The sequence below is a fragment of the Mya arenaria genome, chromosome 1 (genome assembly GCF_026914265.1).
Source record: "Mya arenaria isolate MELC-2E11 chromosome 1, ASM2691426v1".
In the NCBI taxonomy this organism is placed as follows: domain Eukaryota; kingdom Metazoa; phylum Mollusca; class Bivalvia; order Myida; family Myidae; genus Mya; species Mya arenaria.
Window position 1 is genome coordinate 55,151,870 of NC_069122.1, and position 23,873 is coordinate 55,175,742.

Genomic DNA, 23,873 nt, shown 5'->3' on the forward strand with positions numbered 1-23,873 from the left:
GGGTAATTGTGCACTATATTTAACAGAACACTCAAAAGTACAATGAAACATTTATGTTAGAAGTTAAAATATAATTAGACAAAGTAGCCATAATTGACCAAGTCAGTATGGAAATTAATAACAGAACAAGGTAACTAAAAAAATATAGATTAAAAATAATCATATATGATTTGCATTCATTTCATTCAAGTTTAAAACAAACTTTTAATAATGAGCTAGCTCCATTGTTACTAAGCAAGGTGCTTTATTGCGCACCTCAGAACCAGACACATTATTTGTTTCAATAATATGTTCACAAGATTTTATTCACTAAAATATGTGCCTAATTATTAACTTTTTACCTGTTATGCCTAATTTGTTGAAAAGTCTTGCTGGCTAAGTTGTGATTTATGATGAGGAAATGATACCTCTATGAATAGCAATTTTTAAGGTTTTTAATACTTGACTTAGTGACTCATGTTTCATATTACCTACATTCTTTCTTTAAGGAAACCTTGGGAAGAGAATATGGCCTACAGGCGCGTACCCAGGCATACGCCAGTACGCCAATGCGTACACTTCGTCAGAAAAAAGCGAAAAAATAAAAGTTCCAAAAATACAATAAAAAGTAAAGGCTGGGGGGGTATAAGAAATAATTACGTCAGAATTTTATCGTTTGTTAGTTTTTATAGTGTAATACCTAAATTCCGCAAAAAAGGTGATCACGATGTAGATCTCAACTTAAGTTATACACGCGTTATTTTCCCATAACCTGCCAAATCGGTGTGGATCCTGTTGACCTCCTGGTAAATGATCCGAATGATGTTTACAAGGCGGGACTTTTAAAAATGACTGAACAGAAAGTTCTTTATTACCGTGGATCTAGCTCTTAAATGCGGGGTTTATGGTCTTTATTTCACAAAAATTCTCCAAATATTAAGAAAGTTATCTTTAAAAACCTTACCTGAATCGAGACTTGTTGACATTTGTTGCCGTGCACTTTACCGAATAAGTCACGTGGGTTCTCCACCGTGAGAAGAGTAAGAAATAACTGATCCGATTACGATAGTTGTATACCTGAGTGATATATTTCATGTAAACGCCACAGCAAAGCACATTAACAGGTGCGTTTAATTATCATGTTTACAAATCGTCAGGTGTGCATGAATACAAGTTGGATGATATTCTGATTGTTATCATCATTTTAGTACCGTGAAAGAACAGATATTTTCCCATACATTTTAAAAGCAAAATAATTAAGTATAGATCTATTTGTGTTAAGTTACAATATTTTATTAACTTATCTAGATGCTGTTAAGCATAGCATGGAGACAGTTTCAGACTCCGCATGTGATTAAATATACCGGTGAGGTGCGCGGCTGTCAGACTTTTCAACCCCAAGACTTTTCAACCCCTTTGTCATTTGTGAAATCAAAGACTTTTCACCCCCTTTGTCATTTCAACCCCTAAAAGTGCTAAGCCTTTTCAACCCCACCTTAAACAAAAACTTTTCAACCCCTAATAAACGAAGACTTTTCAACCCCTTAATTTCTCACCTTTTTAAGAAAATAACTACAACAGTAAACTATTTATTATGAAATTTCTTTTAAAAATCAAGAATATATTAAGACTAAAAATATAACAAACAAAAAATATGTAATACATACAAAATATACATACTTAAAACACATGATAATACAATAATTCATTAAATATTTACATTTAAATAAGTAAAAAAAATGCTCGACTGTCCATTTAGCTATTTAGTCATTTAACCATAAATCTTCCTTATCTCCCTGAGGAAATCCTCACACAATATATTATGTGCATTGTACTGCTCTATCAATTAATTGAAACAGCGGTTGTTTGTTTTTCTTTTAGTTTTTTTAAACACTTTTTTAAAGCATTTTGTCATCAATAAAAAAGACAATAAAATGAGTTGAACTTTAAATAAAATTCTTCATAATATTTCAAAATATCATGATTTAGCAGACAATGTTTAAGAAATACAAAAGTATACATTGAGTTCAAAGATGTTATAAATGTATTATAGATTGAGTTCCAAATGCTTTCAAATTACATAAATGTAACATAAGATTTTATTAACGTTTTTTATTTCTCAGTTTAAAAAAATAAGGACATTCTATTATAAAGTGGTATATATGTAAAAAAATGCTATAAGCATTGTATTTTCTTTTCATATATGCAATTAAAGAATGGAATGAAGGTCGCACATTCATTAATGGGCAACATGTGTGACATTGTCATAAATTCCTAAGGGATTAAGGGGCTTTATAACACCTTTAATTGAGGTTATAGTAACTTGAAAGTGGCAGTTAACTAAGGTTCTAATATCATGGCCATCATTCCAAACTATGGCCAGCTTGAAAAATTTTGTGTATAATTTTCAGGATTTAAAATCAAACAAAAAATATATTTTATTTATTTATACCCGCAAACTCTGAATTTTTAGATAATACATTATCAAGAATTAAAATCAAACTGTACTGAAATAGCAATATGGTACTACAAAAATACTTTCCACTGTTGACCTTTTTTAAAAGCAATGAAAGTTTTATAAATGTTCAAGTTCAGGTTTTTATTGGCATTCTACAGGCACAAAAAGTAGAATGTTCTTTTATTAGTTATTAGTTGTAGTTATTCCTTGCATTCATTTTCTTTTGCAATTATTCAAATTTGTTATTTAAAGAACACAATTATGGTAATAACATTGTACATAATATATGTGAATTCGCTGAGATATGTAATATCCTTCAGAATAATACAACAATTGCATGTTCGGAGTAACCGGGCACCAAAATCTTACTTTACCGTACCATTGTTAATGTTCGGAATATTATTTTGAAAAAAAAACTAACCATCAAGTGCTTAGTAAATCAAGGCAAAGCCTTTGTAAATTTCATCCAATACTTTGGAGAAAAGTGTAACAAATAAGCCAAACAAATCTCGAATTGTATTTCAATAACAATTGGTTAAGTTTCTTGCAAAAACAATGAAAAGACAACAAATGGCTGACAAAAATAATAGGGGTTGAAAAGTCTTTGATATAGGGGTTGAAAAGCCTTCAATATGGCTATCAAAATATTTCAACTAGGAGTTGAAAAGTCTTTGATTTAAGGGTTGAAAAGTCCAAACAGGTAGGGATTGAAAAGTCTTTAAAATAGGGGTTGAAAAGTCTTCGTTTTGAGAAGGGGTTGAAAAATCCTGCTCCCAGGTGCGCAAGCCTTTCTGGTCAACGCAATATCTCAATTATTCAGCGGATTGGATGTTAAATAGAGACCCCACCCATCACCCCAGATCTTTTTGTTTATTTAAATCAAATACAAGTATTGATTTTTGGAAAAAATAATAAAAAAATATCGGGACTAACAATGTTACTTAAGATAAATATTCATCTATTTGTATGCTTTTATACGTGCCAAAACGCCCCTAGATAGCACCAAATGCGATGTTGCATTTCAAAATTTTCAGGGGGGGCATGCCCCCGGACCCCCCTAGACTGTGCGTATCCTAGATTTTGACCTAGGTACGCCCCTGGCCTATAAAACTAGAACATAGTTTTTTTCTAAAACTTGACCAAATTTCATTCATATAAAGTGGAACTTGAGGCCACTATAATCAAACACATTTTGACCAATAAACAAGTTTCACCTAATATTATTTAAATGTTGACGAGAATAAATACTGACAAATATCATGAAAATTATATATATAGTTTCTGAAGCATTTACAGTTTATATTTTTAGAACAAACAACCTACATGCTTTTTGTCCAACCTGAACAGTTATCAATCTCTACTAAGATTTCTTTGGTAAACATATTCTGGCCAGTATGAATAAAGACCAAAGAGACAAGAGCTGTCACAGAGACAGCGCTCTCGACTATTCTGCTGCTTTTCAGTGTAAGGATTGAAAAGTTTTGGCGAAACATGCATGGATCACTGTTAGATTAGATTTCAATGCAATACATGATGTGCGGAGATATTAACATAAATGTGGTTACATGCAAAATTTTAACCAGAATTTTTAAGTGCAATAATAAAGGGCCATTATTTGCAAAACACAGTTATCTAACTTGATTATTCAATTAGGTTGGGTGGTTATATAAAGTCTCAATGCAGTTCATCCAATAGTTGCTGAGATATTAACCTATGTGTGCTTAGATGCAAAACCTTAACCAGAATTTCTGCGTGAAATAATAAAGGCAAGTATTTGCATTAAATGCAAACTATAGTTATCTAACTTGGAAAATTAAGTAGGTTGGATGGTTGAGTACCATTGTATCAAGTCTCAATGCAATACCTCAAGCAGTTGCTGAGATATTAACCTATGTGTGCTTGCATGCAAAACCTTAACCAGAATTTCTAAAGTCAAATAATAAAGGCCTATTATTTGCATTAAATGCAAACTAGAGTTATCTTACTTGTTTAAATAAGTAGGTTGGATGGTTGAGTACCATTGTATCAAGTCTCAATGCAATACCTCAAGTAGTTGCTGAGATATTAACCTATGTGTGCTTGCACGCAATACCTTAACCAGAATTTCTAAGTCAAATAATAAAGGCCTATTATTTGCAATAAATGCAAACTATAGTTATCTAACTTGGTTAATTGAGTAGGTTGGATGGTTGAGTACCATTGTATCAAGTCTCAATGCAATACCTTAAGTAGTTGCTGAGATAAAACCTTAACCAAGGGGTGACGCCGACGCCGACGCTTGGGTAAGTAGTATAGCTCTCCATATTCTTCGAATAGTCGAGCTTAAAATGAGTCCCCATACTTAAGTGTTAACGCTGTATGAAACTGTTAATAAAAATGAAGGACAGACTATGATCAATCACAATAGTTCAACATGAGCAGTTTGTACTGTGTTGAGGTAAATGTTAATCATCCAACTTATTTAAGGGTAATCTATTTTCAAATCTATAATGTATTTGGCTGTTAAAGGTAAAATTGGTATATCATTCCAATTTTAGTGAATCTTTATGCGACGGATGTCTTGTACATTTAGTTGTCTTCAATGAAGATTTTGAAGTCAGACTGTCTCTTGTTGGATGTGGGGGGTTTTCTGAAAGAAAAATGAACATTAAGCAATACATAAACACAGTTCCATTGTTGGCTTCAAATATTGAACTATTAAGGAGCTTTTCATTCATTTGTGCCATTGGCTTTAATGTTAAAATTTGATAGTTACCCCATATAATATAAGTATCATTTGAAAGGGCTTTGCATACTGATTACTTATAAGTAAAATCAATGACAAGAACATATTTTCACCTTGAAAAGTTATTGCTGGCATCCCAAAATCACATTATTGTTCATTAGATACATTAAGTTATTATCCATCTTGCAAAAGCTCTATGGTTGATTTTGAAATATGATAGTTCTTATACATATTATATCTTAATATTAAAAATTAGCCACACTTTTTGTGATATAGATTTTATATATATGCACATAAAAATATGTAACAAAAAATAAACAAATAAATAAGAAATGATAAAAAAACACGATTCTTAGTTTATTTTACATTGATAGATAGTTCATATAAACTTTGCTAAACACAGAAAGAAACTAATTGTTTCTATTACAGGATTTGAACCTGGACAGTTACTTTTAATGTGAATGAGCATATTTGAGCATGATCACAACTGTGCATTACAACAAAGGATAACATTGAAAACTAACAAAGGGCAACCACTACAAAAAAATCTTGAGTTATGGTTTCTGTGCACTGCACTTCTGCTAAATGAGATCTATCTGTACATATTTGAAGTTTAAAATCAACACCTCAAAGACTTTTCAAGTTCTGCTGACAAAAACTCAGTATGAAATATAACAAAGGGTTATTACAAAAAGAACTGTAAACAGAGTTATGGTCCCTTAACACTGCACTTCTCCTCAATAGGGATCTATCTGTATATGAAGTTACTGTATCCACTTTGCCTTTTGGCAAGGGATAATCAATAGATTAGTCCTCATCATCATGGTCTTAAACAAACATAATGAACATAATCATAGCATGCATAAAACAGTTTACAGTTGTATCAAATCTGGAATAAAAACTGTACCTAGATGAATTTGTAACAGGTGGCGATCAGTCATCACTTTCCTGTTTCCTGTTTCTCATTGTGTCATTCCTGTATCTCATTGTGTCTTAGTTGGTTTAGTACAACTCTGGCCTGGTCCACAATTGCGACAACTGAAAAACAACTGAACAATTAAAAAAAGAGAACTTATACCTAATGTACATAATATACTGCTACTAAAAATGACTCATACTGTCAAACACTTTTGTTTCCATGGAAAACTACAGCTATCACCTATTGTAATAAGAGGTTTCACTGAGAGTGATGCTTGCTTTTTAGCATACAGTAACCAATTAGGCAATAATTTTAAAACTGCCAAGCACAAAATAAACATAAGAAAATAATCCTTAATATACCAAAAACAGAATAGTGTTTTGTTAAATTAAAGTAAAAAATGAAAAAAGTTATGAAGAGAAGAAAAAAATAAAAAAAATATAAAAATAATAATCAAAGGTTTACAACTCTTTGACTACCATACACAATTTAATGATTCATATGCACAGCTATTTTTCTTATCACGTCCAATATGTGCATGAAGTTTGAAGTTAATACCTCAACAACATAGAAAAGTGTAAGAAAAATAATTAAAGACCAATAACTCTAAAATACCATAAACAAAAATGTTTTTTGCACAGCACTTCTCCGCAACATATTTAATGTGTGTTAGAAATCTCAGAAGCATTTGGAATTATGGATAAAAGAAGACTTGTCCAAATGAACCCTAACCATCAAGTGGTAGGAGTATAATAGCAGAGACAAATCATATGTCTTTATATTTAATATGTCAATGTATGTTTGAACAGAATAATTATGTTAATTCTCATTTCTTGGCTTACCACATATTTATATTGTTATACATAGAATTAATCCAAAGAGAACTTACCATTCACTGACAAGATTTCCTCATTATACACAGGAGTATCTTCATACTTTTAGAATCTCTCCATTTTTCTTTTCCATGGGAACTGCAATGCAGAACACATAAGAAAGGAAATCAAACAATTGCATTTTTCAAAACAATCTGTAGAGAAAAATAAAACATGACTTCAGACACATGCAGAATTATTTGCATTTATTTTAAGCAAGTTACAAGAGTAACTGTACCCTATGCCAACTGAGTAAAATCTGCATGCAACAAACATGTGCATGCAAATTTGCATGGACTTTCATTTATTTGCTTAACAGTTTCAATTAAACCTAAAAACCTGACCAAATACTTGAAATATCTTTTACTTGAATACATTATGTTCTACTAGTAGATGACATTGAGTACATGTAAATATGTGTTAAAAATCTACCTTTCAAATCCAATGCTTTCTTTGCATCAAAACGTTTGTCTGTTTGCCCTTAAATTGGTCCCTCAAGAGTATCTGGTCTGAAATAAATATAAAATTCACCTACTTTTAAGCTAAAATTAGCTATAATACTAACTTGGCTGATCTTAGGAAAAATGAGTCTTAAAGCTGCACACTCACAGATTGACTGTTTTAACATTATTATTATCTCAGAGAATCAATGCCTTAAATTTCCTAATAATAAGACATAAATCACAATAAAACAGATGTCATGTATTGAGAAATCTGCTTATTATTTCATTTTTCTGAAAGTGTTCGTAAAATTTAAGTCACAGAACAACATTTATGAATGTAAATATGAAAAACAGCGATCTGATCTTTTTTGAGCAGTTTTAAATCATGGTTCGCAGACATATGCACTAACATTGCATGGTTCATTCCATGATGAAAAAAAAAAGTTGTCAGAATGGTAAATCTGTGAAAATGCAGCTTTAATAACAATCCCCAACAGTTGTCGAAGACAAGTCTTCCTCCCAAAGACTTGTTTAAAAGGGGCTGTACGTTTAATGAAATAGCGGAAAAAAAAGAAAATTGACGAAAACTGACATAAACTTGGTATCTATGTGTACAATGCATTAAAACTTACTAACTGAAGTACCACATAACAATATAACATTTACAATAAATAAATTTGCCAATATATTACAAGTTAGGTATATAGATTAAATATTCCAACTGTTTAGGATAAGCCTTCATAGCACAGCGGATACAACACTGGACTGCAATTTTGGAGACACCGGTTCCAACCCATTCTCCGACTTGATTTTTTTTTTTACATTTTGGTATTTTTTTTACCATTTATGATATCAAAGAGTAAAAGATTTTATTGAATAATTGTCCTGAGATTCATTACAGAAATTTGGGGGGGGGGGGGGGGTCCCACCCCCTTTTTGGATCCGTTAGTGTGGGTTACTCCCATAAAATGAACTCAATTTAATTTGGCAGGTTGTAGAAGTTTTCAGGCGATTTCATTTTATTTTTTTATTTTTATTTTTTTTTTTTTGGGGGGGGGGGGTCGCACCCACTTTCTGGATCCGCTAGTGTGGGTTACTCCCATAAAATGAACTCAATTTAATTTGGCAGGTTGTAGAAGTTTTCAGGCGATTATTATTTGGGGGGGAGGGGGGTCACTCATTGGTCTTAATTTTTTTAATAACTACTTGAATATTAGTGCTCAGTATGACAATTATCTTTAATGTAACTAAAACATCCCATAAAATTCCAATGTTAAACATCAATGTATTCTTTATAAAGTATTATAATAATTTGAATAATAATGAACGAAATATGTGTTTATCTTATAATTGTAAATGTAAATATGAACTCAATTTAATTTGGTGCAAAGCTCTAATAAAAATTGGTGTATTCAATTAAATTCATATTACTAATTAATGTAAACAAACCATTTGAAACTATCCCTGAATAACTTCTAAATGATAGTGATTATTTTCATTTGCATGATAACTAAGAAAATATAAACTAACACTTGAGTGTCCTGTATGGTATCCCAATATAGTCAATACTTACAACTTACATGTGCAGGAATCAGGAAGGAGTTCCATTCTACCAACTTTATACCATTCTTATTTGTCGTCTTCTTAACCGGATGCTTGAATTTTTGTAAACAAACCCCATGAACCTTGCATCGTTCCACTAGACTTTCTCGCTTAATATTTACGCTCGAATGTGCCTGTATCGAAGAAAATGAAGACCAGTCCAAAACATTGCGTCATTTGGTATTTAGCACGCGCGAGAGTGGTTCAAACGGGTTCAAAACATCGAATTTGACCGACACTGAACAGAGGTATATGGCTATTTTCTTTGAAAATATAACACTTTCTAGTTCAAAAGGTAATTGAATTTATGTAGATACGTAAATGATTGACAGTTTAACGAGTATATTTTATTGACATAACGAAGTACTCCTTAAAGCTGCACTCTCACATATTTTGACAACTTTGTTTTATATTTTTTTATTTTTGTCTTGGAATGAGCCAGTTTCTGTGTAAATATATGTAGATAAGTGATATTAGTCTGCTGACAAAAGATCAGATCGCAGATTTACATATTCCGTTAAAAAATGTTTTATCAGTGCTCCAGCCAGGATTTGAAAAGGGCAGGGTGGAGTTTTGAAAAGGGCAAACTACATGAGTCGTGTAGGGGCGATTGGGGGTGGTTGTGGGAGGGGTCCACCCCTGTCACAAAGTTGTTTGTTGTTGTTGTTTGTTTTTTTTTGTTGTTTTTTGGGGGGGGGTGTGGGGGTCTCCACCTAGAATTTGATTTTTTTTCATACTCAATTTAAATCATTTTTCATGATTTCCAGACTTGAACAAAAAAAGTTTTGCTTTGTTTTCTCCAAATTTGGAAGGGTGTGTTTGAATATCAAAATTAAAATTTGTCTTTTTGTCTGTGGTACTATGATTGTACTTGTCTGGAGTCTCCTTTAGTGCAATGTCACATATTTCTCCAAAAATCGAAGACAGTTAAACATTTGAAGCAATCAAATAAATAAATACACAAAAAACAAATATGTAGGTGACGAATCTTAGTTTGGTACGATCTGGATTGGGTACGAATGTTACATTCAGCCTGGCTGTTTTTAATTGTCTTTGGTAAAATAATGTTTAATATGCTTACGTTTTAGAATAAAATGACAATAAAAATCACTGCCCTTTCTTTAAAAATCACTTATAAAACATAGACCATTGATAAAATAACTCCGAAATTCGTTCTGACAAAATGGCGGTTTCGGCGAATTTTGACATGGTCGTAACCACGATAGGTAAACACTACATAAAGCATCAGCATATATTTGTGGGTTACAATGAAATTTTCATCAAGAATATTTTTCAAATAAACTTTAAAAACCATTTACTGAAATAGTGAAGTATTTGATTGTGTTAGCGCCACCTTTGTTATGTTTACAAATCGGCAGTGACCGTCTGCTTCAAATCAACAATGTTTAAATGACGATTTTCGTCAGTACAATACAATTAACAATTATTTAAAAAGATTTAATTGTGCTTGACAACATTTTTCACCATCCCTTCGCATTTTCTATCGCATTTTACGAACTTTCATCATTAAATGAACGAATTCTCAATGTATACTGGTTGAGAAGCAGTTTCCGACGGAAAGCAGTTTCCGACAAATTGCTTTTTCACGTACTTTCTTTAAATCTTCATAAAGAAGGTACTGTAATTAAATTATGCCTAAAAGTGCTACTAACAGTTGGAAGAAAAATGCATAAAACATCATTTTTTAAAGCTGCACTCTCACAAATTGAACATTTTGGCAACCTTTTTTATGTTTTGTCTTGGAATGTACTATTTTTTTGCGAAAATCCATGGAAACCAGATATATAAGACTGCTGACAAAAATTAGATCGCAGATTTTTATATATCCCCAACGTACAAAATGCCGGTGGTTACCTATTACCGGTGTAATCCGAAAAGTCTGAATTTCTAGGTCATGAAGAGCACTTCCGGTGTTCTTTGTTTACAATATCTCTTCGTATATCTCAATATGAAACATATACAAGTTCAAAAATTGATGTTTTGTTATTTTTTCTAAAACGTTTATTAACGGTTTTAGCCATAAAACATTAATTTTCTAACGGAAATATGAAAATCTATGATCTGATTTTTTTAAGCAATCCTGTATCATTGGTTTGCAGATATTTATACAAAAATTGCTCTTTCCAAGACAAAAAAAAAAAAATGGTATATCTGTGAGAGTGAAGCTTTAACTTAAATATGCAATCCGATATTTGTTTAAGCAGTCTTGTGTGACTGGTTTTCTTGCACTTTTGCATTAATTGGCTTGTATAAAACAAAAAATAAAACAGTTGTCAAAACATTTAATCTGTTAGAGTGCAATTTTTATTTAAATATACTTGATGCTTGCCTCAATCATTGCCGCTGACAGATCATCAGATGACAGCACCAACATCCAACAATGCAGCGATATTTTTAAAGTCTCTTTCACATCATTCTGTATCCTAATATTTTAATTTATTTAAGATAGTTGCTTATCAAGATATTGAATGCATATTTTACAGCCTTTTAGGCTTTAGAGTGTATTCAATGTCATTTTCAGACAGAAATATCTTGATCGAAGCTATGTTCAACTTTACAATGTAAAGTTACTGTAGATGTAGATCGTGTCGATGAGAACCAGCCGTTCAGTTAGCTCAGTTGGTTACAGCGCCATGCCAACGCCATGGTAGTGTTCCAGCAGTTGTTGTTGGTTCAAGTGTGTGGGGCACTTCTCCTCCCAGGTTTACTTAAATCGTGGATGCGGTAAATGGCAGGAGTGACTCCGTCAGCTTTAAACTAATATATATAAAGGGTTAATGGAGAGGAGTGGAGTGTATTGTGTGTCACTGTCAGTGTGTAAGAACCAGCCGCTCGGTTACAGTCTGATCATCAAGTTTATGGTTATTGAGATTGTGGAAATACTTGTACCATAAGTCATGGATTTTAAGTTTATTGTTTAAAGTTCCATTTTCTCGTTGTTTGGACCTTAGAGCTGCACTCTCACAGATTAAACGTTTTGACAATTTTTTTGTCTTGGAATGAGGCAATTTTTGCGAAAATCCATGGGAACCAGTTATTTAAGACAGCTGACAAAAAATAGATAGCAGATTTTTATATTTAAGTTTAAAAAGTAATGTTTTATGCATTTTTCTTAAACCATTAGTAACAGTTTAAGCCATAAAACATTAATTTTCGAACGGAAATATGGAAATCTACGATCTGATTTTTTGGCAGCAATCAAAATTCATATCATTGGTTTTCAGATATTTATGCAAAAATTTGCTCTTTCCAACACAAAAAATAAAAAAGTTGTAAAAATGGTATATCTGCGAGAGTGCAGCTTTAAATTTTTATGATTTAATGACAACTGCCTTGAAATAGATACCTGATTTAAGCAAAATGCCAATGTTTATAAATTTCTATTATATTTTACTGTGAAATGTAAATATATACATATAATTGTTTGTGTTAGTTTAAATTTGCTTGATTTATCATTAACCTAATTATATATTATTTCATTTATGTTTGTATTAACCCAATATTATGTCATATAATATATCTATGAGTACATAATACCAAGGTAAACACATGTATACAAATCACTTATTATTATGTATAGATAGTTTTTGTTTCCATGTAACTCATTTGCCTACATACATTTTGGAAAATGTGGTCCATTACAGATAAAACCCAGAGTAAACATGGCCTGGATTTCCATATTATGCTGCCCAGAATAAAAGACGATGCTGTCCAGATTAAAACATTGTACGGCTCAATAATTTTCACCAAACGTGGTAAAAAAACTTTGTCATATTATGAGAAATCCCTGTTGTTTTGTTATTTATGTTCATTCACATATGCAATTCACCAAGCAACACAAGACTTCTAAATGTCCACTTGACACATTTCTAGTTTATTTGGCTTGTACATAAACATCACTTTTTCATAAGAGAATAAATCCCATGTAGGACATTTAGATTGCTCTAGAAATAATTGCTAAGATGTTTTGCATTTGAATCATCTTTAAAGCATACCCAACATTATTTGCAGTTATTGTGTTCATGATTGTGTTGTATTCTTCCTTTTTAAGATGCATCAGATGAAGTCTTTGACTACCTAGAAAGGGATTTTGTAAGCTAGTACTGGACTTGGAGACAGTCACTTGGAAATGATGACTGTGCAACAGCGGTTAAACTTATGCAATAAATCATATGGTAATTTCTTTTCACCTCAATGAATATTTAAGTGACCTACCAACAAATAAAGTGATTCTCAAATAATTCCAATTTCCACTTTGATTTTGTAATACGGTATTCTTCATTACTACTTCCGGTATCTAAAAATAACATTATAATATTCATAAATAATATCATAAGACCATGAGAATATTCAGTAATTTATATATGTAATCAATTTGTTTTTGTGTATGTGGTGTTTATATGTTGGAGTTTGTAGTTCATTGTCAGTGATTTTTTATGGTTGTTTCCCCTTGTGAAAAACTCCATTTTCCCCAAAATTAAAAAAAAATACATTACATTCCGGATTAAAATAGCAATGAATTTCTTGAAATATAAACAAAATCTTGACAAGTCTTACTCTTTCACAGCATAAGGTATGCATAAAAAAGTTAAAAAATGTATATTTGCCATTATATAAGCTATTTTGGCCTGATTTTGTATTTTTCCCAAAGTTAACTTTTTACCGAATATGCAAGATAAAGTAAAAAGAATTCATAAAAAATCACTGATTGTTGTTAAGTGCTTTTTTTCATGAATGTTGTTCAAGTTTCGTCCTTGGGGTCAAAGTTGTCCCAACCAGTGTTCCCATGTTACTGATTTATATATAGACTTCTAGAAAAAAAATGATACACATTCAAATCAGGCAACGACTTCTGCAGTAATGTAAGAATTCCTTAGAAACTGATGTCTAAACTAAAAGTTATTTAGTTTCAAAGATTATGAAACAAGTTGTTACAACAATATAATAATCACCTTTTGGCACGATGTTATGCAAGGTTTGGCCTTGTTGAGGAAATCGTAGACCTTGTAATACCCTTAAGGAACCCACTTGTCTGACTTAGTGATACTTTCAAGTTTTGTCAATAATATATATTATCAATGTTTTAATTTTCAAACAGGTGACCAGACCGGGAGAAAACTAGGGAAATGGTTATCCACCAACAACCCAAGTGCTTGGTTGATAAGAGGAGCCACAGCATTAAACATTACTGCACAAAGTGGTGTGCTTTGCTAACACCTATGATTGTGATTTGATAAAAAAGCTATGAATGAACGCTCATGATTCATAACTCTAACTAAAACATTGATGTCAAAAGTTGTCAATTTTCAACATATATGGTATTTGAGATCCTGATCTATAGTTGTGTGCAATGAATTATCAAAGAAAAACAAAAGAGTGGACAACAAAATGAATTGCATAATGCACCAGTCAAATGTAACCACACCCCCGTCCCCAAGTCCGGGGAATAACAGGGACTTTTGACTTTCGGTCCAGCCTACCCCAGGTTAAAGTCCCTGAATTGATGGTAAAATCCCTGCTAAATTCCCCTGCACCCAACAGACCCTAGGTAAGACAAAACACCGCATTCACACCCAGTATACCCCCGGACGGAGGTGGTGGTGGTTACAATTGACATGTGCATTACCCACTACCCATTTACACCAGTACTTTATATTTATATTTGATAGACATGCCTCTTGTCGAAGTTTTTGAAGGGTATGAATGTCAGAACTACCTGCCTATGGCCTTTCAAGATTTTATTACATTGTTAAACTAAAGAAATTATTATTTAATTTATACTAGATCTTTGTTAAGAGTGACCCCTTTGATAATTCTGGAGAAAAACTATTAGGACTAGGTTCTGTATTTGTCCATAATTTGTCATATGACATGTAAGCAGAAGTTCATTCCTTCAAAGAATTGTGAATCTTATATAATTATGTAATTGACATCTTATGAATTTTATCACACTTCAACCTAGAGGCAGTTCAAATAATAATGCTATGATTGAACCAATACTGAATTAGGGCAAGAATTCCAAAGAAGACAGTATACATCTAGTATCATGTATGTTTGATAATTTTGAAATCATAGTGATTAAATCTAAAAGGATGTTAAAGCTGCACTGTCACTGATTAAGAGTTTTCGCTTTTGCTTTGAAAAATTTAATTAAAATAGGCTGATTTTTGCATGAATGCCTTCAATCCAGTCATATAAGATAGCTCTCAATGAAACAGAACTCATTTGTCTGAAAAACTGCCAAAAATTTCATTTCTCCTCAAGCATTATTAACCATTAAACATAGATTTTCAAATGGTAATAGGGAAAACTGTGATTTTGTATGCAGTCTCATATAACTGTTATCAGACATGTGCACAAAAGTTTTTCATTCCAAGTTAAAAATAATAAAAATGCATATATCTGTGAAAACAATTATTGAAAATGGTATTTCCAACTGTGTATAATAATGCTACAACAATTTACCTTCTACTAGCACATTGAATTACAAGTTCTGCTTTTTCAAAGAAAACGGGCGTATTTCCAGCAATATTTTTGTTGTAGCTTTTTTTAAAAGAGACATTGGCAAAAACTGTTTATAGATTGTGTTATAAGGAAAATTACTACATATGTGTATGTTTTTAGACAGTACTCCAATTCTCTTTAAAATTATGTTTGTTTCATTTACGGCTTTTGTGTGTTTTAGGGCTGTTTCAGACCATTCCTGATATCGTATTTTTATATAAACCTGGCAATCATAATTGCATACCTCTTTGCAAAAGAATAATAAACATTCACAGAAATTTAACAATGACGGAATTTTTCAAATTTTTACTCAACATAAGAAGAGACTTTTGTATTTTGGCCCAGCTGATGTTATTATATTGTTGATTAACATAAGCTTACAAGCAAATTATCAGGCAGAATAGATAAAGAAAAGATGAGCATGTAGTCTTGTTTTGCATAAAGAAGTAAGGGGCTTAGCTAGCCCTTTATATGTGGATTCATAATTGCTAGGTGGGTCTCGGGGCATGCCCCCTCAGAATATTTTGAAAATTATGGTGCATTCTTGGCGTTCTGAGATGCTTTATTTTGTACTGGAAAATAAATATGACAGTAGGATCATGTAGTCAAGTACGCATACTGCAACTTTGGCTGATTTTTTATCAGAATCATGTGGATTCATCCGCGTACTAGTGTTATATGCAGCTTCACGCCTGGTAGCTCAGACAGACATTTTTAGGCTTATGTAGACGTTTGCAAGGCAAGGCTTGGCAAACCAAAGTGCCTGTCTCGTTATATTGGTTACAAAGTGCTTTTGCATGTTGTTTGCATTTGTGCATTTTGCGCGACTGGTAAATATCTGCAATATAAAAACTTAAAATTCTTTCACACCTAGGTGACCAAATTTCAAAAATTTTAATTTCATTTGTCAAACATTGTGCCCCAAAAGCACATTTCACATAATTAACAGAGGTGTTGAAGCACTGCTTCAACACCTCTTAGAAAGAATAGAGTATAGTGCAAGCTTCCACAATGTATATAGACTATAACAGAGGAGTTGAAGTAAATCTTCAAAATCTCTGGCTGTATACATTGCATAGAGAACAGGGGTGTTGAAGCACTGCTTCAACACCTCTGAGAATGGATAGAGTATAGTGCACGCTTCCACAATGTATATAGACTATAACAGAGGAGTTAAAGTAAATCTTCAAAATCTCTGGCTGTATACATTGTATAGAGAACAGGGGTGTTGAAGCACTGCTTCAACAACTCTAAGAATGAATAGAGTGTAGTGCACGCTTCCACAATGTATATAAACTATAACAGAGGAGTTAAAGTAAATCTTCAAAATCTCTGGCTGTATACATTGTATAGAGAATAGGGGTGTTGAAGCATTGCTTCAACACCTCTTAAAATGAACAGAGCATATACTGTGCACAGTATATACTGGTATAGAATATAACACCAGTGTATGTACTGTCGCGGTATATCGTGCATATCCATATAGTGTATAGAGTCGATGCACTGCGTTGACATCTAAGATCTCAATGTCAACTTGGACTACGCATTCTAGATTTAATATTTTTTTCTAGATTCAAATAATTCACTGTTTTAGGCTTTTTCAGAATTTAACGCCTATCTTTTTTAAACTTGCGGATTTTCCTTATTTTTTTAGATATCTTGTTCAAATTTAGACAAGTAATTAAGAAAACATAAACATATATACAAAATTAAAAGACACTTTTACTTCTGTTGTACTGCAAATACTGATTGTGTCAATTTTCATTTAAAGCAAAAAAAAAATTTCAAGAAAATACAAGAATATGCAATATTTTTTCATAGAAAAAAAACAACAATCAGCATAAATATTAACACTTGAATGATTTCCATATATAATTTAAATATACACATGAACATCTAAAAAATCTACAAACAAACACAAAGTGTGATTAACACCTTTTTCCAATCACACAGTCTGACACCATTTTTTTATCCTTTTTGACTAATAATTACAAAATATACACAATCTGGCTTGTTTGATGTTTTTTGTGTGAATGGTAACACTCATGTGATTGAATAAAGCACATATGTATGTAAAATTCACACTTTCGTTATCAATGTGATTTAAATTCAATATTCAAATGAGAAAGGTTTTAATTTGTCAAATTATCTACAGCACTAGTGATAGGTCTAATCTAATATGTAAAGTCAGTACAACAGGATTTTTGTCACACTTTTTTATTCTTTTAAGTCTTATGTTGCATATATACTTTTGACACGTACGACGAAAATGTGAATTATTATAAACATGTACATCATGTAATAGGTGAATAAAAGTCTTCATTTCCTATGTAAAATGTGCTACTGTATTGCATGTATGAGATCATGTCAACTTAATATTGATGCACGTTTGCCATATTATATATTTTGCAAATTGTACCACATGGGACTATGACCTTCTGGGAAAAGATAAATAAACTTGTAAAAACTTGTAAACATATGAATGTCAGTCAGATTAATTTTTAGCGTCATCCTACTGTCATCCTACTGTCACCGAACATTGACTCATTGTTGACCAAGGCCTCCTACCCAAGCATGCCGTCGTTGCCTCATGGGGACAGGAATTTCATGATCCGCTGCGTCGGAGGAATCTGAAATTTTAATAAGCAATATAATACATAAATGTTCATTGTAGTATAATGTAGTATGCATTACTGAAACAATTTGATGATAACACAAGAAAGGTGGTGCTCGTTTCTTGACAAAACTTTATTTTTCTATTCCTTTACATGCATTGCATATGAATTAAATAAACACTATACTCAGATCTGTAACAAAATAAAAACAAACATGCATAAATCATAAAATGTATATTGTATTTTTGAAGCAAACAAATAATACAAAAACTACATATTTGCTTTATTAACAGCAAAGAAGTTAAAATACACACATGAAGTTTTTACCTGGACAGGTGTAGTAGGCATAGATGACAGATTGGAAACTGTCTTTTCACTGTAAGGTTCATCCGAATTCCCGTCAAACATGTCCGAACCAAATTCACTTTGGATAATCTCTGTCATCAGGGCTTTTTCTGTCCATTTTGGGAAAAAGACCCTGGACATTTTGTGAAATTTTGCGTCGTGAAAATGCCGAAATTAGAAAATTTTACAGTTAAAAGAAAAAGCTGTCTAGTTTCCTGCGAATTAGGAAATGATTTATTATTAGTTTATTTTCCCTTTAAAAGACACAAAAATATCAATCCTTGGGGTGTAAATATCTATTGCAATAAATTATGACAGATAATATTTCATACTGATCTCTAAATGTGATGATTCAATTATCAAAAAAAACTTTACATCACATAATTTATTAAGATGTTGAAAATGAACTAGTCGTTCTAAAAAAAAACTAAAAAAATATTTATTTTTTTATTTTTGATTGGGATTTTTTTCTGAAGATTGGGAAAAATATCTTATATTTTGCTTTGGGAATGGGTCCGATAGTCGGGCCCGTGGGTACTGTAGAAAAAGCCCTTGTCATTCACGATAAAATTCAGCACTTCTTGTCAAGTATATATACGTTTACTTTTAGCGGGAGCCAAATTCAAACAATCACATTTGTCCAAAATTTAATCAATCTTTAAATGGTGGTAGAATTGTCATTTGTTTACTTATTAATTTTCAAGAATCAGGAAGTGAACTGTTGCCTAATTAGACTCGATCATCTAGACGCTTGTATCCGGGTCTATATGATTGAGTCTTATTAGAGCGGCTGCATGATTGGGCCGGTGCTTTGATAATTGTAATTATTGAAAAACGCGGGGGGAAAAGGCTACATTCTACTAAACAAATTAGCGTTCGTAAGAAAATATAACTTTTTTTTGCTTTTCTGAAGAAATAGGTGCGGGAAATCCGATGAACAAGTTATTAATTTGGTGTGGCCCTAGGAGTCAAGGTAAACTGTAATTCAAAATCGATCAAATGCAAAGTCAAAAGTTATTTGGTAAACAAGGTTAATATATGTCCTAAGTTGCAATCTCTTATTTCGGAAATTTATGGGCATATTCCTCACTAGCGGCTCAAAAGGTGACGCGCCTAAGTTACGACCCCTCTAACGTCGAATCATGGAGCCGCCCCTGATACCGAATTCGTTTTGCGGTACAATATTTTTTTCAATTATTGAACATTTTTCACAGCATGTTTTGGTGTGTTAAGTGTGGAATGGATTATCCGCCACTTCACATATTATGCTTAATAAAACTCGAACATTAATTTATTTCGTTTGATTTCAGAATTGCAATTTTATTGTATGCCAGCTGTGTTATAGATTTATATGCTGTGTTGTGTACTTGGTGACGTAGTTCGAGCTCTTAATGAAAATTGGAACATTTCAACTATACTTCGTTGCAAAGGCTTCATGAATAATGATTAACATGCAAATATATATAATATGGTGTTGAATTAACTAGCTTATTATTCGTTTTTCTTTTATTTGACTCTTTTCTAAAATGCGTCTGATATACATTTCATTTTAACAGTATTTCAATATTTTCTTTTCACTACAATATCTGCCAACTAGAAAACAACAGAATGCATGCACTAAGACTTGAAATGATGTATTGCTAAATAAAAGTTAAAATAAAAGTTTGTATGATAAAATTGTTTACGACCAAATTTTACTTCAGAAAAGGCGATAATGGTCACAATCGGGGATGGGGGTATCTTAAACATACTTACGCAAAAGAGATCTTATTGCTAACTTTGGGGTTAGTACTACATGTAGTAGAAGTAGGTGGTGTGACACCCGCATACAGGGTACTGGAACTTAGGGGACAACTAGGGCTAAAATCTGGTACCAGTAAATAAGGGTCAGCTTGGTGTCCGGTTGACCAAAACAGACTCAAGAGGTCAAGGACCACATATTTTGCTACTGTAAGCCAGTATGAGGTCTTTTGAGCGGAGGGTCAATGGACGCGATGTGACGCCCGTGGACCGGATACTGATACGTAGGGGGTATCTTGCCTAAGGGCTCAAACCTGTTACCAACCAATAAGAGATTTTCGGGTCAGGTTGACAATATGACAAAAAGGGTCAAGGATCGCAGAGTTTGCTATCATAAACCAGTGTGTGGACCTTGGGTGAGGATTAATACTACTAGAGTGAGATAATGTGAAGCCCGAAGACCTGGTACTGGTACGTATGGGACATTTGTACCTGGGAAGAAGGGCAATCTTGGGGTCAGGTTGACCATAAATGACACCGTGTCCAGGTTTATTCGCCTAACGCTTTGTTAAACATTTACCAGTCCGAAAATACGGAGTCTGTTAATACGTGAAAATACATCTAAAATGCCTGCAAAACAAGTTTGAAGATAATTAGTTAAGATGGCTTTTTTTGCTATTCAAAATATAGGACGAAATTTGAATTATGTATGACATAAACATTGCTGAAATACAAATACGTATTATTTGAATAACATTATTTGTGTGGAAATACATGACCGATTTGATCCGGAAAGATGATCGACTTTGAATATGCGATTACCAATCATCTGCTTTTTTCAGTATTAAATCTCTCAACCACTTACGTGCAAATGACAAAGCTCGTACAAGACTCGTACTACATCTGTTCTGTACTAATGCCTCAATGAATCGTACCATATCGTGCCTTAAACCGGCGTACAAATGTGTCCCTTACTCGATACGATTTGCTTCGCAACTCTTCAAAATATACATGCATGAATCTTTGAAACTCAACCTATTTTATTTCAAGGCAAATTGTTGTTCCTTCCTGTTACACAGTAGGTTTTAAAATTTAAACCTGAATAAAAATAATTTACTACATCAGTACATGCATATATACCACTATAGTCGGAATGTGTAAAGTCAAATATGAATGACAGTATATGTACTACGTATATAAAACTTGTAATATTGCGTATGATATGTCCCATTATCATAACAGTTTATGGTAGATCCCCAGTACACGCATCTAACAAAGCATTTTGCTTACAATTTGCGACATTTCTACATGATTTAGGACAAGGTTAAACCAGCCATGCAACGCCAAATATCGCAAACTTGTGTCGTCAAACTTTTACAGGGGTCCTTCATGTTAAAATGCATTCTTATGGTTGATATACGGTCTGTGGATCTTCAAGCACTGTAGGTGATTTTAATCTAAGGACATTATAAAGTATATGTAACTTTAAGGACGATATACGGTCTTGAAGCACGGTATATGGTTTAACTCTAAGGAAAATGAACGGAATGATCACCTTTAGTGATGGTATACGGTTTAATACTAAGAACTTTGTATTATAGAACTAACGAGACTGTACGGTGCAAATTTACAGATAATACACGATCCATATATACATACGCATTTGCAAAAGAAGAACCCAGTGCGGTTCATGTTTACATCCAATACGATCCACATTTCTAATGCGGTGTAAGGCAATTTACTTCGATAGCAGAAACTTCAATAAGCGGATACCACAATGACTTAATCTGATGAATGTACGATATTGTACTTCAACTCAACCAAAGAAAACAAAATCGGTATTTCTTTCAAAACTTAAACAATGGTGTGTAGAATAATTATACCCGGTCAATGCAAATGATTGCAGCATTTGGCACATGCTATTCATCTTTTCATCCGGCCTTTTTCGATATTTACAGCAATATATACTGATATATATTGTACCCGGTTACGCTTATAACTTTTTATGATGTTGTTTTTTTTCAGATCAGGCAGTATTTGGTGCGGATCTTGGATACGTCCGGTCAACTCTGACTCAGCATTTTTCCGATACACGGCACCATGTTACTAATCCGGCTTACAAAAGTCGAGCTCGCCAATTCATCTACGATGAATTCCAGAAACATGGACTGGATACAAATAACCACAATTTCACCTTTCTTGGGGTACGTAATTATAATAACACTTATATCTTACAAATACTGCTATTTAAAACACGAGAAACATGTATGTTCATTAATATGGTCTTACATTCAACTGTTGCCAATAACTAGTAGTGTAACAAGGTTATGAAATATTGACATTTTCATTATAAGACTTAATGAAGACATAATTATAAACCCAGCTATGTTTGATAGTTGTCGTTCAATGACTTGGTCGTACCTCTTATTACACTGGTGGTCCTGCTTGATTCCTTCGTTAACAGGTGATGCAGGTATCCGGTCGTTTAGCACTGTTATAAGTTATCATTTTATATTTTATGTTCTGCTTTTTTCATTGTTTTCGAGCTGATGAGTGCTCTGATAAGGCTAATATTTATTTTTTATTTTAGTAATTTATTATATAAGATGGGACAAGTGTAACGCTATGGCCATGCTAACTAGAGTAAGCCCCCCTCCCAGTAGACATTCATAACGGTAGAGCAGTTTTGTTAAGGTAGTGGTTTGTTTGTGGCCTTTGTTTATATGTATACGGTGGTTATATGTTTGTTTTATATGTCGTCTGGGCCTTTACCTTGTGGCTGTAAACAGGGTTTATTTTTGAAGGTTTGACTACTGGGCTTGTCCCTGTAGTTTTTATTGTATTATTGTCCTCCGCATAAAACACCATGTATCAGTTGTCCACTTGCAATATACATTAGATGTTACTCTTATATATATATAGTTGTTTTTTGCTTATAAAACACGTTTGCTTGGTATAGAATGTGACGTTTCGGGAGAGGGTCGTAACTGATGTTGGTATAACTTGTGGCCCAATCCCTTTGCATGCTTGATTTTATAATGTTGGTCTTAATATTGTTTGAAATTTGTATTGATATTGTCATTGTCAATTGTGTTCTCATGCAATAAAATATTATTAAATAAAAATAAAAATGTGAATTTCAAATAAAATTACACTACATATGACCTGTCAATCAACTTTACCGAGCAATGAACGGCACAATTACAAATAGAACTTGTTGAAGAGATGAAACTGTTCTGTTGGTACAAATTGCATGTCTCTTCTATAGAAAATGGCATTGCGATCGACCTTTGTTTATTAGGATTGACCAGTGCGTTTAGCTTATTTTTTTGCAAACAGTAGTAATCATAATAAAACAAATTGTTGTCTTAATATTTTCTAGAATTAATTTAGCTGACCATCAGTTTTTAACTGTTTTGTTTCAACATTTATTTGATAATAGTAGCCAAAACTAAAAACCGTACAATAAACATAGAATCAAGAACTTCTTCGCTTTAAATACAGTTTGAAATAATTACAAACGGAACAACGAACGGACTTATAGATTTAAACATAGTTGTATTTCACTCAAAACGCAATTTCTGAATGTAAACATGGCGGCACAAATAGCGCTTTCGATGAGTCTAGTTAATTGATTACATACGCAAAGT

General features: G+C 32.6%; 1 protein-coding gene and 1 long non-coding RNA gene across 2 annotated transcripts in view; one reads left to right on the forward strand and one right to left on the reverse strand.

The window, feature by feature from the left end:
- Positions 1–23,873, forward strand: part of LOC128228823 (uncharacterized) — a 43,915-nt gene that overhangs the window by 12,598 nt on the left and 7,444 nt on the right. The window contains exon 2 of the mRNA XM_052940329.1: positions 22,249–22,427. Coding sequence (XP_052796289.1) covers positions 22,249–22,427 — 179 coding nt within the window. The remainder of the gene's footprint in view (positions 1–22,248; positions 22,428–23,873) is intronic.
- Positions 4,939–7,533, reverse strand: LOC128228829 (uncharacterized). Its single transcript, XR_008259988.1, has 3 exons — positions 7,386–7,533; positions 6,070–7,052; positions 4,939–5,066 (listed from the first exon to the last, which is right to left on the reverse strand). It is a non-coding gene; the product is annotated as an uncharacterized LOC128228829 (long non-coding RNA).